At 48.3% G+C, this 21,678-nt stretch overlaps 1 protein-coding gene across 4 annotated transcripts in view; it reads right to left on the bottom strand.

Annotated features, from left to right (window-relative positions):
* Positions 1 to 193: 193 nt before the first annotated feature.
* NAA60 (N(alpha)-acetyltransferase 60, NatF catalytic subunit) overlaps positions 194 to 21,678 on the bottom strand; it is a 21,547-nt gene continuing 62 nt past the window's right edge. The window contains exons 2-7 of one of the 4 annotated variants that reach the window (XM_021719088.1): positions 18,045 to 18,052; positions 7,507 to 7,622; positions 4,734 to 4,863; positions 2,633 to 2,729; positions 1,626 to 1,860; positions 194 to 572 (exon numbers count right to left, since the gene is read on the bottom strand). In XM_021719088.1, coding sequence (XP_021574763.1) covers positions 416 to 572; positions 1,626 to 1,860; positions 2,633 to 2,729; positions 4,734 to 4,863; positions 7,507 to 7,616 — 729 coding nt within the window. In that variant the 5' untranslated portion in view covers positions 7,617 to 7,622; positions 18,045 to 18,052 and the 3' untranslated portion in view covers positions 194 to 415. Of the gene's footprint in view, positions 581 to 1,625; positions 1,861 to 2,632; positions 2,730 to 4,733; positions 4,864 to 7,506; positions 7,640 to 18,044; positions 18,053 to 21,678 lie in introns of those variants that run through there. The other 3 variants (XM_021719090.1, XM_021719087.1, XM_021719089.1) reach the window with 3 other exon arrangements.

The following is a 21,678-nucleotide window of genomic DNA, read 5'->3' as shown; positions in this document are numbered from 1 at the left end:
AACCCGTGGACTCAGGCAATCCACTCACCTCAGCCTCTCAAAGGCACGGGATTACAGGCTGAGCCACCGAGTCCAGCTACCTGCTTCCCTTCATGAAGTTTCTGAGGGTTGGACAGGAACTACCTCAGCTTGGCAGGTGCCTGTCTGAGGCCCTCAGTTTGTGAGTAAAGCACTAAGCTCCCATGCCCTACCATCTGTTCTGGTGTACCTGTTGTAGACCAGGTGTGCCCTGGGTGTGGCCACGATGCTCTGCTCCTGAGCCCATGTAGCACCGTACCTGCAGCTGCGTCAGGCTGACAGGCCTGGCAAGTGGCTGCCAGCTGATTTGTAGAGGACAGCAGGGATCAGATGGACAGGGAAATGGGCTCTGCAGGGTATCGAGGGGTGGGGCCTGGGGGAGGCTGCCCAGCCAGCATCACATGGTCCGGCTGTACTCGATGCTGCCCTTGGTGGAGATGCCTGACCATGGCAGGAAGCTGCAGAGCAGGCTGTGGGCCTGGCGATACACCCTGTGTGGGATGGAGCAGGGGCTCAGGCTGGCTAGCGCAGAGCCCAGGTGCTGGATGTAGTCCGTGCAGCTCTGTTAAGGAATACATTGACAGGTCCTTGTCTGTCCTGCCTGCCTGGGCACACCATGGGATGGTCCTTAGGCACGCCACAATCAAGGGAGGCTGAGATCACCAAGCTTCTGTGGAGCGTTGGAAAGGCTCACTAGACAGAGAGGTCTCTGCTGTGTTAAATAAAGGGCCAGGCCTGGGGTCAGGAGGGCCTTGTAGGTGAGGCCTCAGGCATGAAGACACCCACATTAAGGGACAGACAGGGAGTTGGGGAGGAGCCTGGCAGAAGATCAAGTGTTTCTGGTTCTCCCCAGACTCTCTCAAACCTCAGGGCAGCAGGAAGGACAACCCCATTCCTACAACAAGTGAGGGTCAACAGAACTGACTCCCTGGATGCCCACAGGGGCTCGACTTCACATAAGCTAGAAAAGCCTATTGGGTTTCAGAGCACCTCTCTATTTTGTTTATTTCTCTATGTGTGAATAAACGCTACACTCTTGCATTCAAACACACACAAACACAGGATTTGTTGGGGCCAGACTCTATGGCTATGATGAAGTTTCCTATCTTCCCTCCTATCTGGTACCTATCAAGGGCCAGAGCTAAAGAGAAGGGAGCAGGCAAGGGGTACATCTTTGGGTCATGCACCCCATCAGAAGGGTTTGAACCCAGGTGTTTCCCCTCTGTTAACAGAGACTCCACGAGGGCAGGGGCTTATGTCTGCTCCATACTCTGCTGATCCCCAGTGCACTCAGAAGAGGAGGCTCTCAATCAGTATCTGTTCAAGTTATAGATGGGTGGATGGATGGTCCTTGGGACAAGAGGGTTAAAATCTGTCCTGCAGCCAGGTTGAAGTATGGGGAACACTGAGTGCCAGAGCGCACCTTCCCTCCTAATGCATGCAACCAGATCTCTCATAGCATGATCTGAGCTGATCAGGGAAAATGTATCCATAAGCTTGGCCACCTGAGCAGCATCTGAAGGTGACCCCAGATTCAACTAGCTCACTAGTTCTGTCACCCTACGGCCAGGAAGCCATAGTCCTTTAGCCCCCAGAGTAAAGGATATAAGATTGTCCAGGGAGGGTGGCCGCCATTGATGTAGAGCACATAGGTGAAGCCATCTTTAAGGACCCCTCGGATGGAGTAGTAATAGGGGAGATAGTGATGCTGCTTAAAGTCTCTGTTTTCGTAGAAGTTTATTGCTGTGTTGTTGGTGGTGAGAACATGCAGGTAGATGGCTTTGCAGTGGTCCTGGGCGGTGGTTGATATGTGATCCTTTAAACTTTCAAGTAACAGGGAACCTGGGGAGAAGAGATAAAGATTATGTAGGCTGGGCAGTTAAATGGGAAGGAAGACACAGGTAAGGATGGGACCTCTGCAGATACCCCCCCTAAGACCTCACTGCCCACTGTGAGAGACCAGCCTCCCGTCCCTACTCACTGTCAAAGTCCCTAAAATCTCACAGCCACATGGAGCTTGTTAGCTGCAGGTCACTGGCTGGGACGATAGACGGTCTTGGCAGCGCCCACCCCTGGGCTGGACCCTCCATGGAGACTTTCAGATAATACAAAGGTAAACTTGAACCAAGGAAAACATGGAATAGGCAGGCCTGGGTTAAAAAATTAATGAAGACTCTGCCGGTCATTGGCTGTGAGGCCGAGTGGGATGGAAACAGGACAACATGAGCATCCAATAGCCGGCGGCAAGTACTGCCTCTTCATTTATGCTCATGCTTTCTACTCTAAATCAAGACTATCTTGCGAGCAGATGTGAGCTGTGTGTGGTGGCAGGAGGGATGAGAAAGGGCCATTCCCCATGAGGGCATCCCAGAAGCCAAACAAGGCTAACACAGAAAGGCCCGAGGACGTGTGGAAAGAGGATGGCTGAAGGAGAACAGATGTGCCAGCGGGGGTGGGGCGGGGGAGACAAAGGTCTGACCCAAGATGGAGACAAGGATGAGGGAAGAACTTGAGGGGGATTCATGAGCCAGAACTGGCAGGACGAGGAAAGTGACTGGGCCTGGGGGCGGGGGGGATGTGTGCATGTCAAGCCACGAGCTCCGCTGCCCCTTACCTATGCCGTGCTTCCTGAATTCTTTCACTACCCCCAGACTCAGAATGTACGCAACTTGCGTGTCAACAGAGAAGTTGGAGGCTAGAATATCTCCATCCTAAAGGAAAAGTTAGAGATAAAGTCAGGTTAACACTCGAAGTGCATAGGCCCACTGCGCAGTAGAGCCCAGGGGGGCTACACACCAACTCCCTGGCTACAACATGCGGAAGGACATGGGTGGGAGGGCAGAACCAAGAGACAATGGAGAGTCAGCCCCACCTCCATGGAAACAAGAGGGTTTGGGCCTCAAATAAGAACACACAAAAAGGCAGCTTCTTTTGAAGATGGGTAGGTACCCTGGCCAAGGACAGGAAGGGCACTTGGATGCCAGAAGAAGGTAAACATTATGATAAAAAGGGGGTGACTACACCATACCTCATGGGCATCTATTGGAAAGGAAGTACCTGTCCACAGACACCTAGAGGCCAGATAAATACAAAGCTTTAAGGTTCAGTTAAAGAGTACATACTATCCCCAGGTGGTCTTGGAGGAGGGGAATGCGGTTGGCTGTCCACACCTTCTGCTACACCCAGCAGGCAGGCAGCACACCATTCCATGTGTGTCTGTTGGTTTCAGAGGTGGAATTCTGGGTGGGAGGCATAAACCCAACCACCACAATGTTCTTATGTTCTTCCAACTCGTAAAGAACAAGAAGGATCTGCCATGGGTGTGGTTTTCCTCCCAAGATAAGGACTCTGAAAGACTTGGCCTTTCTGCTCCCTGCTCTCCCAGGTCCCATGTAGACCCCCAAGTTCACCCAGACACATCAGTACAGGGAGGAAGGCATCCTTGTTACTCTTGTTACTCGAGGCCCGCAGGAAGGGTGTTTGTTCCCCAGCTGACATCTTTTCACAGGCCCTGCTTTGCCCTAGTGTTGAATTCAACAGCCTCTCAGGAAGGCCCAAGTGAGTGCTGGGGTACAGGGGCTTCCTCTCCTGAGAGCTGGGAGCACAAGCAAAAGCCTGTGCTTCCCCAGGAAGCACAAACACATTCAAAAGGAGCACAGAGATCCAGTCACCTCGCTAGGTGCGTTGCAGAGTCACCCAGGAGCACTCAGGAAACAGAGGGGGTTTTGGAGAAAAAGTCACAGTGGGGGTGTTGGAGGATGAGTGGGCCCATGTGTCCCATGCAAGAGGAAAGATCAAAAGGATGTTGACACTTGCTTTCTTTCTACTACATCTTAACACCGAAAATGAAAGAAAAAAGCTCAGGAGGAAGCTAGGACAGGAAGTGACTCTTATAAGAAAACGAGCTGTACCAGAATATGATCACAAGCAAAATGGGGTAGACTTTAGTGGACCTGGGTCCTTAAAAGGGAGAGATAGCTCTTCTCGCACTTTTAAAGAAGTAACCTCAAGCCAAATAAACAGAACTACCCTCCAGTTGTTGGTAGTTTTTTTCTCCTTCCTTGGAGTAAATCCCCAAGGATTTACACTAGTTGCTGAAATGACCAAAATATTAGGCAGAATTTTGACCAAAGCCAACCACATGGAACAATACATTTGTGGTCATGGCCTTACAGTTTACATTTAAAGTAGGGTTTTCCAGTCCCAGGTTACAGGAGGAGTACACAGAATCCCAAGGGGTCCACAGACAGATCTCGGAGGGGGTCTGTGAAGTTGGATGAAAAGAAATGGTATCTTTTTTTCCCCTAACCTCTAACCGAAACCTAGTATTTCCTTCAACAAACCCACGCGTAGTAGTAGTTTCTATGACACCACCCCCAGTACAAGTCATGGGTATTTTTGTATCACATTATAGCTGTGCAGATTCTCGAGGTATCACTTGTGTTCCTCCCAACTTCAAAACAACAGTGGCAACTGATGTTGCCTGCTCTGCTGCCAGGCCTTAGTTACTTAGTGCACAAATGAAGGCACATGGGTCACAATATCAAGTGCACAGAGAAAGGTATCAGCTGGGGACAAGTCTCAATGGCCACTAGGATTCCTCAGGTCAGCGGTTCCTTAGACAGGGGGCCACAGAGCAGGTGCTGTGATTGATGCAAGCCCCCATGGCCCCATCCAGTGACAGTGACTGCCAGGTCATCACTGCACACACGTACCTCTTTATGTATCTTAGTCCTGTTTTTAATTTCAGCTACTATCATTCCCACGATGGCACCTCTGTAGGTTGCAGCAAGAGAAAAGAACTTCTTGTTGGATGTGATATCACGATACCAGGAGTCTGGGTACCTGTGAAAGAGAACACAGGTGAAGCTGCCAAAGGTTAAGCCCAACTAATGCCATGCTTTGGACATCAGAACCGCAGAGGCTCCAGGCAGTTAAGGAGTTTGTTCATTGCTTAGTCTCTACCTAATTGCTGCAGTTGTCGTCTTAAAGGAGTCACCTGTCCAGATAGGACTGGGAATTTCTGATGGGAAAAATAATTTTACAAGACATAAAATATGAGAGGGAGGAAAAAACTCCAACGAACTCGTCTCCACAAGAGCAGTTTATAGAGGGTAAGCAAAAGGCAGCACATTCCTCAGCCAGGAGAGTTAAGACCCTAGGACCCTTGGTAGCCTATGGATGAATTCTGTGAGACTTTTTGATACTGAAGGCCAGGAGAGTGATTCTAGGAAGAGACAGGTTTACAGCTGGGTGGCACTTGAGTTTATGACACTTCCTGGACAAGGAGGAATCTGCCCTCAAGGACAATGTCTAGCAAGGCCTGCTCAGGGCTGCTCTCAAGAACAAGGTCAAGATCCCTCCGAGGAGAGCAGGGAAGAGAAAAGTTGGTGCAAAGACCCAGGAGAGATTGGGAACAGACAATCCAGCCATAGCCTCAGACACATCAGGAAGGCTGAGTCACTCAGGGTTCAGGAGTGTGTGAGTTTTGTTTGGCCACTTCATGGCCCAGTGTGATTATAGTTCATGCCACTGTCTTGGGAACCTGAGGTCTCAGGCCCACAAAGCTTCAAGGCAAGGCGGGCAGGCTGGGCATCTCAAGAGGCAGTGGCTCCACAGGGAGGTCAGATTTACATACTCACTGGTGCTTTTATTTCTCTGGGTTAGTTTCCAGCAGTGGGACTGCTGGGTTTAAGTAGAGTTTTTAACTTACAAAGTCGCTGCGAGTTCACATCCCCAGAAGGCTATGATGGCTCCTACTTCCACAGAGATGCACAGGAGGCACCTCCTCCACCCTCCTGCCTGCAGCATGAGGTTACACAAGTCTGAGATTCAAGACTCATGGAAATACTAATGGCTCTCAGGACCATCAATTTGTATTTTCAATTTGTAAAAGTTTGTACCTACTTTTCTCATTACAAGATCTATGTGTGCTATCACAGAAAAACGTAGGAAATATAGAAAAAAACCCAAACAAATAGAAAATTGCAGGAACTAATGATCTACCTACCTCAAACTACTGAAAACACGTTGTTAGGCCAGGCTCGGTGGCTCAGCCTGTAATCCCAGCACTTTGGGAGGCCGAGGTGAGTGGATTGCTTGAGCCCGCGGGTTCGAGACCCGCCTGGGCAACTTGACGAGACCTCATCTCTACAATAAATCAAAAATTAGCCGGGCGTGGTAGTGCACGCCTGCAGTTCCAGCTACTTGAAAGGCTGAGGCGGAAGGATCACCGGAGCCCAGCAGGTCGAGGTTGCAGTGGCCGGGAGTGGCCACTGCACTCCAGTCTGAGTGACAGAGTGAGACTCCAACTCAAAAAAAAGAAAACACTTTGTTATATGTACATACCCTCGTAAACTTTAAGATTATATATTTTTAAAAATAAAGATAGGGTTGTGGCACATATTTGTTTTCCTTTATTTTTTTTGAGTTGGAGTCTCACTCTGTTGCTCAGGCTGGAGTGCAGTGGCAAACTCATGGCTACCCCAGTGTTGACCTGCTAGGCTCTAGCAATCCTTCCACCTCAGCATTTCAAGTAGCTGGAACTAAAGGTGCACGCTACCATGCCCAGCTAGTTTTTTATTTATTATAGAGACAAGGTCTTACCAAGTTGCTTGGGCTGGTCTCAAACTCATGGGCTCAAGCAATCCACTCGCCTCAGCCTCCCAAAGTGCTAGAATTTCAGGCTGAGCCACCGAGCCTGGCCCATATTTGTTTTCTAGTCTGCTTTTTTCCTTCAATATCTTGTTACAAAATTCCCTGTCAACAAATATACCTCTCTTTTTTTTGAGTTGGCATCTCACTCTGTTACCCAGGCAGTGCACGCTCCTGGCCACTGCAGCCTCGACCTGCTGGGCTCAGGAGTTCCTTCTGCCTTAGCCTTCCAAGTAGCTAGAACCACAGGCACGTGCCACTATACCTGGCTAATTTTTTTATTTATTGTAGAGATGAGGTCTTGCCAAGTTGCCCAGGTTGGTCTCAAACCCCCGGGTTCAGGCAATCCTCTCACCCTGGCCTCCCAAAGTGCTGGGATTATAGGCGTGAGCCACCGTGCCCAGCCTCAAATACACCTCTTTGACAGATTTTTTTTTCCTGGCTGAGTAAAATTGTAAGTATGTTTGCACATATGCTAATGCATGTAACCAATTTCTTACTGTTGAGATACTTAAGATGCTTCCAAATTTTCTGGATTATAAATAGCATGGCACTGGACAACTTTGTAACTGAAGTTTCTCAGCAGAGCCTTTTGGGGAACTCAGCACATGAGGAATGTGGTGAGGTGGGAAAAAAAAGCCCAGAGCAGACAGGAGCAGTGGTCTGGGGTCCACTGACATGCTGGGTGACTCTGGACTCCTGCTGTCCCTTCAGGTCCCTCCTCACCTTTGTGGTGTGGCCCCAGGGACCAGAGGCCTCTCCCAGCATCAGCACCTGTGGATTCTCCCCCACCCTGCAATCTGCAGCTGGGGATATGTGCGCCACTCCACTTACTCAATGGGGAACCAGTCACTGCACAGGTGCTTCACGGTGTCTATGTCATCGTGGCAAAGGAGGCGCAGGCTGACCTCGCTGAGGGCGCTGGATGGCACCACTTCTGTCATTCACACCTGCAGGGAAAGGGGGGCAATGTCACTACACAACCTGGTTCTCCTCACACTTGCCTTGTGAGGCAGGCAAGAGAGCAGTGAATGTCCCTTGGTCATCACGCGGAGGCTTTTGCTCCCAAGACTGGCCCATGCACCAGGTATCACATTGCCCTCCACTCTGCAGATGAGGCGACTGAGGCATAGGAGGGCAGTACAGGACAGAGACCCAGGCCCCCTCACTGGTCTCACGTCACAGGACTGTGGTTCCTCTGCTTTGGAAAGCACATTAGGCCCAGTGGGCTGGGCTTCTCCCATCCCTGGGCCTGGTGGCTGCCAAAGACAGATGAAGGCTCAAGCAATCCTCTCACCCTGGCCTCCCAAAGTGCTGGGATTATAGGAGTGAGCCACCACGCCCAGCATCAAATACACCTCTTTGACAGATTTTTTTTTGCTGGCTGAGTAAGATTGTAAGTATGTTTGCACATACGCTAATGCATGTAATCAATTTCCTACTGTTAAGATACTTAAGATGCTTCCAAATTTTCTGGATTATAAATAGCATGGCACTGGACATCTTTGTAACTGAAGTTTCTCAGTAGAGCCTTTTGGGGAACTCAGCACATGAGGAATGTGGTGAGGTGGGGAAAAAAAGCCCACAGCAGACAAGGGCAGACAGGAGCTGCTTGTTGTTCTCCTCCCAAGCAGCCTGGTAGCTGGGGGCCAGTGAATAGCTGGATTTCCAGGGGAAGTGGCATTGGCTTTATCATCAAAGGGTGAGTCTATGCTGGAGGGTCACCCCTGATTTCTCCTCCCCTATCCAGCAGGTGAAGACTCCTGTGCAGAAAGAGATTTCGAGAAACACCACAGTTCAAGTCAGGGGTCATGAGTTGCCAAGGGCTCTTTTAAATTGGGAAAGTATATTCAATCCAGGGTACAGAGGGAGCAGCCACCCTTGTTTTGTTGAACAAGGGAGGAAGAAGGGAGGCAGGGAGAGAGGGAGGCCAGTGCTGGGCTCTGAGAAGGGGGAAACAGAGGCCTTTTTGTCTTGAAGTTGAAAGCTGGCATTCACCCTGCCTTTTCAGGAAGAATTGTGTAGTTCATCTCTACTGACTGAGGAAAAGTCCTGTTTTACAGAATGACAGCTCATCAAAGCAGAATGACAGAACTAGAAAGTCACCATTTTGGAACCACCAATGCAAACACACGAGTCAAGCAAGAACCATGAAGGGCTGCTAAAGCAACTGGGGAAGATGTTGGGAAGCAGGTGCAAGGCATGGGGGCAGAGACCCCCACTCCTAGGACTACTGGTTGCCAAGGGAAGACCTGATCTTCCTGTGGCGAGACCTGGCAGTCACCACATCATCTGGTGACCCGATCTCTCTGAGTTTCTGCACCTCCAGCTGCCAAGGGTGGGAAGTACCTAAGGCTGTCCTCGGTGCTGCTTCCTTGAGATTCTGCTCAACCTTCCCTTCCCTACCAACAGGGGAGAATCTGGATGCTGAATCTGGCCTCTCCGCTGGCTTAGCCTCAGCTAATCAAACTCTCGGCGCATCCCTTGTGGAAGGGAGAAGGCCAGGCCATTCTAAGGCAGTTATGCACCGAAGCGCCGAGACAGCTGGCAAAAAGGAGGTACCCATCTACACTGGATGCTAGTGCCCACCAGCCAATGCCCAGCATTCCAGCCACTTCTAGGGACATCACCTTGATCTTTAACAGGGCCCACAATGATGTCCTAAGCAACTTTGCCTGGATTCCTAGTGTGTGTTTTCTCAGCTCCTGGTTCAATGTCAGAGGCACCAACTAGTTCAGGATCATCATCAGAAAAGAATTTCTCTATAGTCTTTACCACCCCAACCCCAGCCCTTGAACTCCCAGTGTTCTGAATCCATGCACTCAGATAGTTTAAAAAATTGTTATCTGGCAAAAAACAGAGAAACAAAACCTCTAAAGGTGACAAATAAAGGTGCTAATCTTGTCAGATACAAGAATAGCACTGGGGTCAGGTACAAAAATGTCTGTATTTTATATTAAGAGAGGCACACTGGATATTCAGGGACAAAAATGACAGAATGTTCCAGAATTTAGTTTAATTTAGTTGAAGCAAAAGTGGTAAAATGTTAAGAGTTGAGTCTGAATGCTGGGTATGTCACGTGAATGCTTGAAAATGTTCCTAATTAAAACAACCAACCAAACTTCTAATCACCAGAGAGACGGGGTTTCAGATATGGATGACAGGTTTTCCAGGTGACAGAATGAAAATCCTCTGGCATCAGCATCAGGAGCTCTGAAAGCTGTGCCTTGTGCTGCAGACACTGTAGGCTGGGGGTACACATCACTGGGAATAGCGAGTCCTAAATGCTGGCATGCTGACTTGCAACTGAATCCCAGAGGATTTATTTGTCAGCAGAGGGAATGTCACTTGGTGCCCAAGTTAGCCCTCAAACTGCACTAAGGTTTCAAAGACCAGCAGGATACCAAGCGTGTAGCTTGGGACCAGGGTCCCGTGTCTTCAGGAGGCCAGCTAAGGGCAGACTCCTCTCATCCTTCCCCTCAGGGTCAAGAAAACTGGCAAACTCAGAAAGTCTTTACTCAAATTTCGAGACTCTGGGACAAAGTCAATAATCCCACACCATCCAAGGCTGAAGCAAAGGTCAGTTCCTCGATTCAGCCTTTAAAGAGATGGCTCCTGAGATAAGGGGTACAGCATATGTCCTTCTCCCCACTGCAAAAACCTGTAGATGGCCAGCACAGGGTGAAATGACTGCCCACCTCATGACCCCAGACAGAGCTCCAGATGTCCCATCGCTGGGCCCTCCTGGTTTCTAAGCTTCCACAGGCCAGCTGCCTCTGAATAGGATACCACCGCCTCTCACCACAGAGGGCAAGATGGGCACATGTGACCGTGGCTGGCTGGCAGAGCCAGGGTCTGGGGTGGTACAGGTAGACCCACCTGAGAGCCGGGCCACAGGAAGCAGAGTTGGCAAGAAGGCTAGGGGCAGGGAGGTAACTTTCTGAGGGGATGAAAATGTTCCATATCTTTTTGTTGTTGTTATTTTTATTTGTTCCATATCTTGATTGTGGTTGTGGCAGTTACACACACACACACACACACACACACACACACACGTGTGCACGTGCACCCACGTGCGCACATACACATACATGTCAAAACTCACTGAAGTGTACACTTAAAATGGCTGCATTATATTCTACATATGTATACTGAGCTTCAGTAAAGTTGATTTTAAAAGATTTTTAAAAATCTATATATTGTGGATTGATAGCAAAGGAAGAGACCCATAATAAATCTGCATCTCTTCTGACCTGGGATCGCACATTTTCCCCCCAGTATCCTTGAGACAAGGCTCTTGACCAAGAAGGCAGCATTTGTTCCTGGTTCAACTTTCAAGAAAAATCCCATGCTCGGAGATACACAACTCTTTGTGGATACTTGAATACCTGCTAAAAGTACTTCCATGTTTCCTAAGGCTGGTTCTTTAGATGCCTCAATTTAAAAATAGAAACATTTCACATCTAACTAAGCACATTACAGGGCCTAATCTGTCCCAGCCCAATGGGTAGGTGGTGGAAGAGAGGCAAGATGGTACAAGGAAGAGAGAATCTGGCTGCTCGTGTGCCTCTGAAAGAGAAAAATGATATTGAAGAGAATGGCTAGCAGGGCCACCACAGGGGAGGAAGCAAGGGGGCCCACATGTGTGACGCCACTGATCTTCCATCCTATGGAGTCAGGCCATGAGGCACAGCGATGCCCATGACAGGCACTGCCGCAGGTGAGGCAGCTGAGGCCAGAAGGATGGAGTGACTGAGGCTCATAATCCCTGAGCACTGGCTAGGTTGGATGGCTTCACATGCCACCTGCCTGAACAAAGCCCCAGTGCTGGCTGGGACCCCATACTTGCCCATCTGGAAGCTTCCATAAAGTACTCATTTCCTATTGCTCTGCAGTCTACCTGGAGGACAGAGGAGCAGGAATCTTGGGAAAAGGGCTCAGCAGGGCAAAGCCAGTGTAGGGGCTCCTCGAGACAGGCACTCTGCTCTGAGCCCTCCAAATGGGGCGGTACCCTGGCTGTGCTTGGGGACAAGGGCATACCAAAGTCGCAGGCACCCAGGCCATCTTTTGGCACTTTCCTAAAAAGGCACACGATGCATCTCTGCTGCAGTAAGCAGGGATGTACTGTGCAGGAGAATGCCAAGTTCACTTGAGTTTTCAAGTTAGAACATGAAGTTTCAAAGGTTCACATTTGCGGTGAGTACTCTTCCCTGGATGTGCTGGGTCTACAACCCTGTCCTTTGAGTTCAAGACGTGGGTGGGAGAAAAGATTCCAGGAGAGGTAGACACTGATCCACCAAGACCCAACAAAGGGCCTGTGCCTTTCTCTCTCCTCCAACCTTGTCCTCCTGAGGCCACTGGTGAATCTCATCTTCCCTTTGCACTGAAATGACCCCCGTAGCCCCTGTTCTGAAGGCTGCTTTCCACTGAGACTTGTAATGGTGGGAAGGGGCTGGCAGTGCCTGGGTTGGCAGGGCCTGGCTGGACCCTCTCACCAACAACACTTCCTGAGAGCCCCCACTTACTCAACCCACAAGGACATGGAGCGAAACTGGAGGAGGGGCTGCCAAGACATTCCTGATATCCACAGGTGCATTTGCTGACCCTCAACCCCCACTGCTGAGTGCTGGGGAATTCAAGAGCCAGGGGGCACGGAATGTGCTGTGTTCCAGTTTCCAGGGGTTTCCTGGCACCCTGATGATGCCTACAGGAGTCAAGCCCCAAGTGAGGCCAGAGACAATCTTATTTCCTAGGGCTTCTCTTCTTGGCAGGCCCTGCACTAGTGCCCTGAGCCTACAGGAGCCTCCTCCTTCTTCAGAGGAGCCGCTTCTAGACCACACAAGCCACACTGCACTTGGACAAACCACCCTGTTCTCTTAATGGCTTGAGAGGTGCTCTGGCCTCTATCCATGACCTCAGGGAGCAGACCCTGGTGTTCAGGTGGCCAGTCACACCACCCTCTCCCTCTACACTTGCTCTCTACACAGTATGCCCCTATGTGCCCCCAGACCCTAGGGATCTCAGATGCTCCTGGAGATGGCTCCCTGCTATATGCTTCAGCTCTTCATCAGAGTCACCAAGATTCTCCCACTTCGCTCAGAATGGCCGGGAGAGTTACATGAGATGCTACTTCCATCCCAACCCCTGGCCCAGCTCCCCAGCCCCTTCCTCCCTGGCCAACACACCCCCCCTTCTGACAATTTTGACATTCTCTTTGCACAAGCTCCCTTGACAGGCCCGTCCATACCCCGTGTGCACCCTCTCCCAGCAACCTCCCTGCCACCTCCTTCCTGGCAATGTAACTACTTGCAGCCACCCTCCTGTTTCACTCCTGTGCTTCTAACACTCATTCCTTCTAACCCCCACTGTCTGCTCTGGCATGCTGGCAAGGATGCGCCTCAGCAGCCTCTCTAAGAGTCCCCACCCCAAACTGCGTATTGTTCACTTCTTGACCTTTCTCAGACCCTTGTATCCCTTTGTCCTCTCAAAGCTCCATCCCAGTCCTTCCCCTGAGCATACCAGGTGGTTTCTCCAGCGAAGCACAGGGAGGACTTGCACACGCTTGTCCATGCCACAAGAATTAAAGACCATGAGGTCCCTTGGCAAATAAAATGGTTACTGGATTAAAAAACCAACACGAGTGAACTTCATACTCTTGCCTTTAGGGTAGAGGGGGAGAACGGGAAAATACACTAATGACAGATATGGGCCACTGTCTTGCTCATCAGTGAAACGGGCTGAAGGGCTAAAAGCAGAGGGTGCTGGCAGCGATGGAGACTATGTACTGCTCAATCAGGCAGCTGCCCCCGGTTAATAAGCCATCTCCACAGTCACCTGGGCTTCTTAAGAGAGTCAGTGAATCACTTACAGAGTGACAAGAAACAAACACCCACCACTCTAATTTCAAGCAGCCTCCAAGCAGCTCCCCACCATAAGCTGAGGGGAGCTCTCAAAGCGGCCACATACCCCTTGAGACAAACAAAAACAAGTGACACTGGAGGATTCTGTTTGTATGAAAATCAACTGGCTAAATGAATCGATGGCACCAGCCATTAGAAAGTGGTCAAGGAGGGAACTGAGAAGGGGTGATGGCAGTGTGCTACATCTTGTTTTGTGGCTGTCAAAATGTTTGGATCCACTCACTCAAGTTGTATGCTTGACTGCATGCTCATGATACCTTAGTAAAAACAGCAACAGGTGCTCTGGTGAGGTCCCAGGTCCAGACCAGTCTACCCTTTGGGCTGAATATTCTATTGTCCGCTATGTTTATTTCACACTGAGAACTCATTTAGTCATTCATTTATCAAAATTGTATTGTGCATTCAGGTCCTGGGGTCACAGCAATGAGCATAGTCAGAAATCTCTGATTATAAGGGAGGGGGTGTGGCATATGGGGATACTATGGAGCTTTCCTGCACCATTTTCTCAATACTCACAGAAACCACTGCTTTTGCGAGAGGAATCCCCTGGCAAATGTGAAAAGCACTGTCAACCAGTCTGGGCAGGGATACGCTCCCAACCCTCTATGGTGGAGCTTAGGAAAGAAGGTTAAGGAATCTATCCCCTTGAGTCCTCCCTGAAACTGCACCCAAGACATACAGGGTCCCACTATGAGAGGGGAAGACATCTGAATGTTGCTGTACTAATCTCCAGATGGGCAGGGGAAAGGACAGCTCACTTTTTGTGGCCCCACTTGTCAGTGTCAGAATCGGAGATGGCAAAGACAAAGAGGAACAGAGCATTCTTGACTAACAAGGGCCATACCCAACCAACAGTTCGTCTGTTCTTGGACCGAAAGCCTAACGAGCTACGGGAAACCCTCTGTACTGCTCAGGAGGCAGTGGGTGAGAGGGAAGCAATGGCTACTCAGTTTAAAAGGAAAAAGTGCCGAAAGAAGAGGTCAGGCTTCAGAGACACTCCCATCCCCGTCTGTCACTCCCGTGCTTCTTCACTCTTGTCTTGCTCTGCTGGGTTTTGTTGCTTTTTTGTTTTTTAAATCTCTGTTTTTCTGGGTTTGCATTTAAGATTCTTCAGAATTAATTAAGTGTTAAATGTGAAAGTGGGTCATGTTTGGTATACATTACCACTTGACTATGGGGTAAACTTTTACAACTAAAATGATTTTTTAAAAAGTAATTCAAATCCCTGTCTGAATCTGCCTCTGGAGTTATGACAAAGACATTTGCAATCGACACCACTCACATATTATTTGTGTTTTACAATGACCTTGGGGTTTTACTATATGAAAAAATGAAGGCTTTTAGGTGGTATCTGAAAATTACGAACATATTTTTATATTAAAACAACCCTGGCTGGACATGTTGGCACAGGCCTGTAATCCCAGTACTTTGGAAGGTCAAGGCAGGATTGCTTGAGCCCAGGAATTTGAGACCAGCCTAAGCAACATAGCAAGACCTTGTCTCTACAAAAAATAAGAAAAAATTAGTGGGTATGGTGGCACATATCTGTAGTCCCAGCTACTCACGAGGCTGAGGCAGGAGGATCACTTGAGCCCAAGGCTGAGGATGTGGAGAGCCATGATCACGCCACTGCACTCCAGGCCTGGGCCACAGAGTGAGACTCTGACTCAAAACAAAACAAAACAAAAACCTCATAGGGTGTTTTTAATGAGTAAGAACTTGAAAATTTTACAGTATCTCTTCAAATTTGAGTAAAATTATTATTCATTTTGCCCTAAAATAGACTAAGTACTGATTTTTAAACCCTATGCTCTTGGAATGGGAAGGCATTTTGTGCACTCATGCCAGAAATAAATGTCTAAACAAAGAGTCAAAGAGGGGCAGTTGTAGACATGGAGGCCAGAGGAGGCCAAGCAGCCTTGCAAAAATACTTTAAAGCTTTCCAGTGTAACCATTTAAGAGCAGTGTTAGTGACTGTAAAAAATAAAATTTTAAAAATATTTTGAAGTTTTAAGACAACCATTTCAAAAAATGTTTAAAAAGAATATCTCCTTTTCCTGAGGGGAATGCATTTTTATAAACTTTTTGTTTTTAAATTGTTAAAGTAACCTTCCATAGTAAAATAAAAATTCACATGCAACATAAAGCAAAAACTAAGAATCCTGTACTCATCCCATCCCTAGAATAACTGCTATTAATGGTTTCTTGTGTTTTGTACAAGAAAAACATTTCTTTAAATAGGAGCTGACAATAAAAGGAAACAAAGACTAAAAACGTAGAAACATCACGCCTGTGCAGGAACTATGGGAGCATATCTAGAAAAGACTGCCCTAAATTGTCCTGTACCAATGCTGATACAATGCTGTTTGGTTCTCAGTTACTAGGTGACAGTTACTCTAATGTTATATCATGTTTTTCAAAGTGACAAATAATAATTGTATATTTATGAGGTACTATGTGATGTTTTCATATATGTAAATATTGTGGAATGATTACATCAAACAGAGTAACAAATAAATAAGTAAACTAATAAATAGGCGATGGCTTGCCTGGTAAGGGGCCCATGGCTCTTCTGGGTTGGGGGTTGCATAGGTGTGTTCACGTCATGCCAACTCATCAAGCAGTGCACTTTTGCTTGTATACTTAAAAGAAAAGTTAAAAATGGGAGGCCAGAGGAGATGCAAAGTAATCTAAGACTAACTAGAAAGAGAAGGCCGGGTGCGGTGTCTCAAGTCTGCAATCCCAGTACTTTGAGAGGCTGAGGTGAGAGGATCGCCTGAGCTCTGGGGTTCAAGACCAGCCTGGGCAACTTAGTGAGACCTCATCTCTACAATAAATAAAAAAATAAGCCAGGCGTAGTAGTGCGTGCCTGTAGTTTCGATTACTTGGAAGGCTGAGGCGGAAGGATCACCTGAGCCCAGGTGGTTGTGAGTGTGTCGCTGTACTCCAGCCTGGGTGACAGAGCGAGGCTCTAACTCAAAAAAAAAAAAACAAAAAAAAAAAGAGAGAAAGAAAGAAAGAAAAGGAGCAGCAAATGTCTGACTAGCAAGACATGCTAAATATAACCGAGACTCTGGAAAGAATAATCTCTGAATATCTTACAAACAGAGTCAGAACAAGCCATTTTTCAAAAGAAATAAGTTTGAAAGAAATATACAAAAGCAGTTCCAAGGAGCCAAAGGAATAATGAAAATATTGTTGCATTAACATTTTCTAGAAAAGAATCCTTTCCAGTACCTAAGGGAGAATTAGTCACTTACAATTTCATGAAAAGAATTGCTTTCTTCTAATAGTTATTTTCAAGATGGGCTCAAGTTTCCATACTTGGCAGCTCAAATTGATCCTATTTCAGGAATACAGTAAACAAAGAGAAATACCATTTGATTTTTAATAACAAAATGCCACAAAAAATAGAATTGAAATAATTTTTTAAAAATGTGGTCTGCTAAAGATGACAGAACATCTTTCTTTCGTCTTCCTGTGAAAGTGAAGGGAACAAAGACTTTATCAAACCTTTGTTTTGTGTGCCCATGCACAACCACCTCCTCTTCACGTCACTGCAACTTTAAATCTGTGTTTAGGGCTGGGCTTGGTGGCTCAGCCTGTAATCCTAGCACTTTGGGAGGCTGAGGCGAGTGGATTGCCTGAGCCCGTGGGTTTGAGACCAGCCCAGGCAACTTGGCGAGACCTCGACTTTATGATAGGTACAAAATTAGCTGGGCATGGTAGCGTGCACCTGTACTTCCGGCTTCTTGGAAGGCTGAGGTGGAAGGAACGCCAGAGTCCAGCAGGTCGATGCTGGGGTGGCCATGAGCGTGCCACTGCACTCCAGCCTGAGCAACAGAGTGAGACTCCAAGCCCCCCCCCCCAAAAAACAAAAAACAAAAAAAACCCCTGTGTTTAAAACATTTATTTCTGGATTCAGTGCACACAATACATGCTATTTCAAGAGCATGGGCTTTAAGAGAGTCCATTTTAGGGTAAAAGGGATAATAATTTCACTTATAATTTGAAGAGACCTCTAAAGTTGTCACACTCACATCTGGTTTTCCCTGTCGTTTCTTGGAGTGTTTGGCCCCCCGCCCTAAGTAGGGATAGGAATCCTGTCTGAGCTGCTGATAGGATAAACGAGGGACTGACCTTCCTTTGCACTCCTTCTACCTGACCACCTCAGCTTGGACCTGCGACCACCTTGGAGTGACTGTCACATCTCTACCAGCCTCCAAGTGCAGCACTCCGGCTCCATTAAGCACTGTTCATCTGTTGACAAGGACCCCAAACCACTTCCTGCAGAAAGCCTTGGCTCCCCATTCAGACCCCCTTCCTACTACTCCCACAGCACTGAGCAAATGCCTTAGTGTTCATAGCAGTTTTCTTTTCTTTTTTTGAGTTGGAGTCTCTGTCACCCAGGCTGGAGTGCAGTGGCATGCTCGCAGTCATCCCTGCATCGACCTGCTGGGCTCCAGTAATCCTTCTGTCTTAACTTTTCAAGTAGCTGGAACTACAGGTATGTGCTATTGCGTCCGGCTAATTTTTTAATTTATTTATTGTAGAGACGAGATCTTGCCAAGTTGCCCAGACTGGTCTTGAACCCTCAGGTTCAGGCAATCCGCTTGCCTCGGCCTCCCAAAGTGCTGGGATTACAGGCTGAGCCACCAATCCTGGCCAGCAGTTTTCAAACATACAGGTCTCTCTTTCATCAGAAGTACAAGACATTTGGGCTTCAGATAAACCCTGAACTGTCCTAAGAGCCAGCTCCTATCAGAGGTAATCCTAAAAAGAGTGATACAGAGCCAGGCACAGTGGCTCAGGCTTGTAATCCCAGGGACTCAAGAGGTTGAGGCTGGCCGGGCACAGTAACTCATGAGCATACCACTGCATTCCAGCCTGGGCAACAGAGTGAGACTCCAACTCAAAAAACAGAGGCTGAGGCAGGAAGACTGCTTGAGGTCAGGAGTTCAAGACCATCCTGGGCAACAACTGTGTTAAACAAGGAAGGAGGGAAGAAAGGAAGGAAGGAAGGAAGGAAGGAAGGAAGGAAAGAAGGAAGGAAGGAAGGAAATAGGGAAGGAGGCCTGACCCTGGAGTTATTAAAGGTACTTACAACTATTTGCTGAATCAAATTTAGCATTTGAACTTAGCGAGAAAGAGTTCCAGAACTTTTAGGATCATTTTGCAGATCAGCATTTTACTTGAAATCATTTCACATGGACATAAGCAGAACCAACTTTGATGTAAGATCCATACCTCAGCCTTGCTTTATGTAAATGAGGAACAGAGGTGTAAAAACCATGAGGGCTTTGTGGATTCCTTCCAGAAAGAGATAATCAGGGGAGATGATGGAGACAAGATATAGATATGAGAAGCCACTATTTAAGAAAAAAAAAGGCCAGGCGTGGTGGTTCATGCCTGTAATCTCAACACTTATGAGGCTGAGGCGAGAGGACTGCTTGAGCCCAGGAGTTCAAGACCAGCCTGGGCAACATAGCAAGACCCTCATCTCTACAAAAAGATTTAAAAAAATTAACCAGGTATAGAGGTGCGCACCTGTAGTCCCAGCTGCTCAGGTGGCTGAGGTGGAAGGTAGAGCTGTGGTGAGCTGTGATGGTGCCACTGCACTCCAGCCTGGGTGACAGAGTGAGTGAGACTGACTCAAAAAATAAAAAATAAAAAAGATGACAGTGCTTAGCAAGCAGCCAGCTTTCTATTCAGAGCTGTCACCAAGTAGGTGGGACCACTGGGCTATTTTGGAGGAGAAAGGACACGCATTGCCCTATCTCAGAGTTCTGAAGACTCTTCTCTACTTCTGTCTGTTCCTTGTGTAATTATTTTGTATCTGCCTGGTCTAACCAGTCTCAGGCTGCCAGAAGCCAAACTGCTGCTAACAGGTACACTGAGGCACTGACAGTCTCCAGCTCATAAGCACCCAGTCTGCAATGACACTGGACAACACTTTCTGCTCATTTCAGGTATCAGTATCTTTTTCCCTCAAATCTCCTAACATCTAGGAATTTCCTTCCATTCCGACCAGAAGCATGCTGTTGCTAAGCAACTTGGACAAGTCACATCTAAAGATACTCTACACACTGTCTGCAAGTGGGCATGGCTAAAACAAACATGGTGACCAAGTCACTTCAAGTTACAACTGGGAGAGGCTAAAAATAGAACACATACAGACCTTTTACAAAAGTTGTCTGTTTTACTCTGGCTGACACCAGCCTATAACACCAGCCTTGACTTTGCTACTTACAGGTTTAAATCATATTCACAGAAACCCCGTGCATCTGCAAGTCCAGTGAGATAACACTCCAGCAAACCTCAGTCCAGCGGAGAAGGAGCTTGTGCTTACCCCATTCTCCAAAGGCCGACTTGCACATTAATTCTGATGAGTACAAATCCTATAAGAAGGGAGATGAGCCAGGCCAGTGGCTCAGCCTGTAATCCCACACTTTGGGAGGCTGAGGTAAGTGGAATGCCTGAGCCCACGGGTTCGAGATCCGCCTGGGCAACTTGGCGAGACCTCATCTCTACAGTAAATCAAAAAATTAGCCGGGCGTGGTAGCGCGCACCTATAGTTCCAGCTACTTGGAAGGCTGAGGTGGAAGGATCCCTGGAGCCCAGCAGATCGAGGCTGCGGTGGCTGGGAGCGGCCACTGCACTCCAGTCTGGGTGACAGAGTGAGACTCCAACTCAAAAAAAAAAAAAAAAAAAGAACGGAGATAAAGACCCGCATTTACTGCTGTGGTGGATCTGTCTGTTTGGAAAGATGACTGGGACATATACTATAGCCACTCTTGGGTTTCCTTTGGTCTTTAACCCCATCTTCTCACATTGAGCTTGAAGCAATTCATTGATGTGTCTATTTACTTGTTTTTGCTCCAGACCCTTTTTCATTCAATGAGGCTCAAGACTCTCAGCTTCCGCCTGCTAACACTCACCTCTGCGTCACAGTGTTTCTACATTAGTGTTATACAGACTGCAGTATTTCTACAGGCGACTTTTGGAGTCACATGACTTTCACTGCTCAGTTAGTTAAGCATTAACTAGGGGCTTTGTGCCTTCAGTGCTCTGGTTGAGGGAAAACATCTGTAAATAAAAATGTTCTTTCCACTTCTGGCACTCGGATTATCTCCCACTCCAGATACCAGGGTGAACTACTCTGTTGGTCTGTTATCCTTCTCTTTCAGGACAAATGAGTGACATAAAAGTGTATGGGTCAAGGACTTGGCAGAGTGAAAACAGATCCACGAAGCAGCCAGTGCCCGCGGTCCTTACAGAGTACTCCCCTGCCTGATCTCCAGGTCCTGGGTCTGTCACCAGTTGGGCACACAGGCATTTGTTGTGGTCCAGAAAATGCCAACAGTCTCCCCCAAGATGTTCCCAGCAAGACAGACCCTCTAATCCTTGGAAGGTGCTCAATTTGGAGACGGAAGTCGGAGTTGGAGGTATAGGGTCTGTATGGCCAATCTGTAAATGACCAGAAATGTAAGGAATGGATTTGTGTGAATGCCAAAAGGTACAGCTGAGGGAATAAGACTCGGGGGAGACCAAGACAGAGCCTCTGGCTTTCAGGAGTTCACAGGAGGGAAAACAAGTCACGAATAACCACAACTGGTGCAACAAGTACCAAAACAGGTAGAACCAGGCAAGACGGAAGCGGCAGAAGCCGGCAAATCGTTGGATTGATGTGACCTTTCATCTCGAGCAAGACCCCAACAGGTCCCGACCGGCAGAGGCCCTTTAGTTTTAAGTTTCCTCAACAACTTGCCTCGGGGTCTGACACAGAAGCGACCCGCAGGCGAAATGGGTCGACTACCATCTAACGCCGGGAATCGCGACCCTCCTCACCGCCGCCTGGCCAGCGCGAACTCCAGTCGCCGAAGCCGATTCCGGAAAGGGCCGGCCGCCCGAGGGGCGTGGGGCCGCGCACCGGGCCTGCCTTGCGCGACGCGCTCGCTGCCGGGGAAGGCCTCCGGCTGGTCCCGGCTCGACCTCCCATCTGTGCTGGCCGCCCCTCGCTGCAGCTGCCCTTTCCCCGCACCCTACCGGCAGTCCTTCCTGCCACTCGGTGGTCACTACCCCGGGC

Source organism: Carlito syrichta, unplaced genomic scaffold (genome assembly GCF_000164805.1).
Source record: "Carlito syrichta isolate Samal-C Ts95f unplaced genomic scaffold, Tarsius_syrichta-2.0.1 Scaffold314117, whole genome shotgun sequence".
NCBI lineage: Eukaryota > Metazoa > Chordata > Mammalia > Primates > Tarsiidae > Carlito > Carlito syrichta.
The sequence above is the reverse complement of the archived record's forward strand: the minus strand, read 5'-3'. Positions and strand labels throughout refer to the sequence as shown.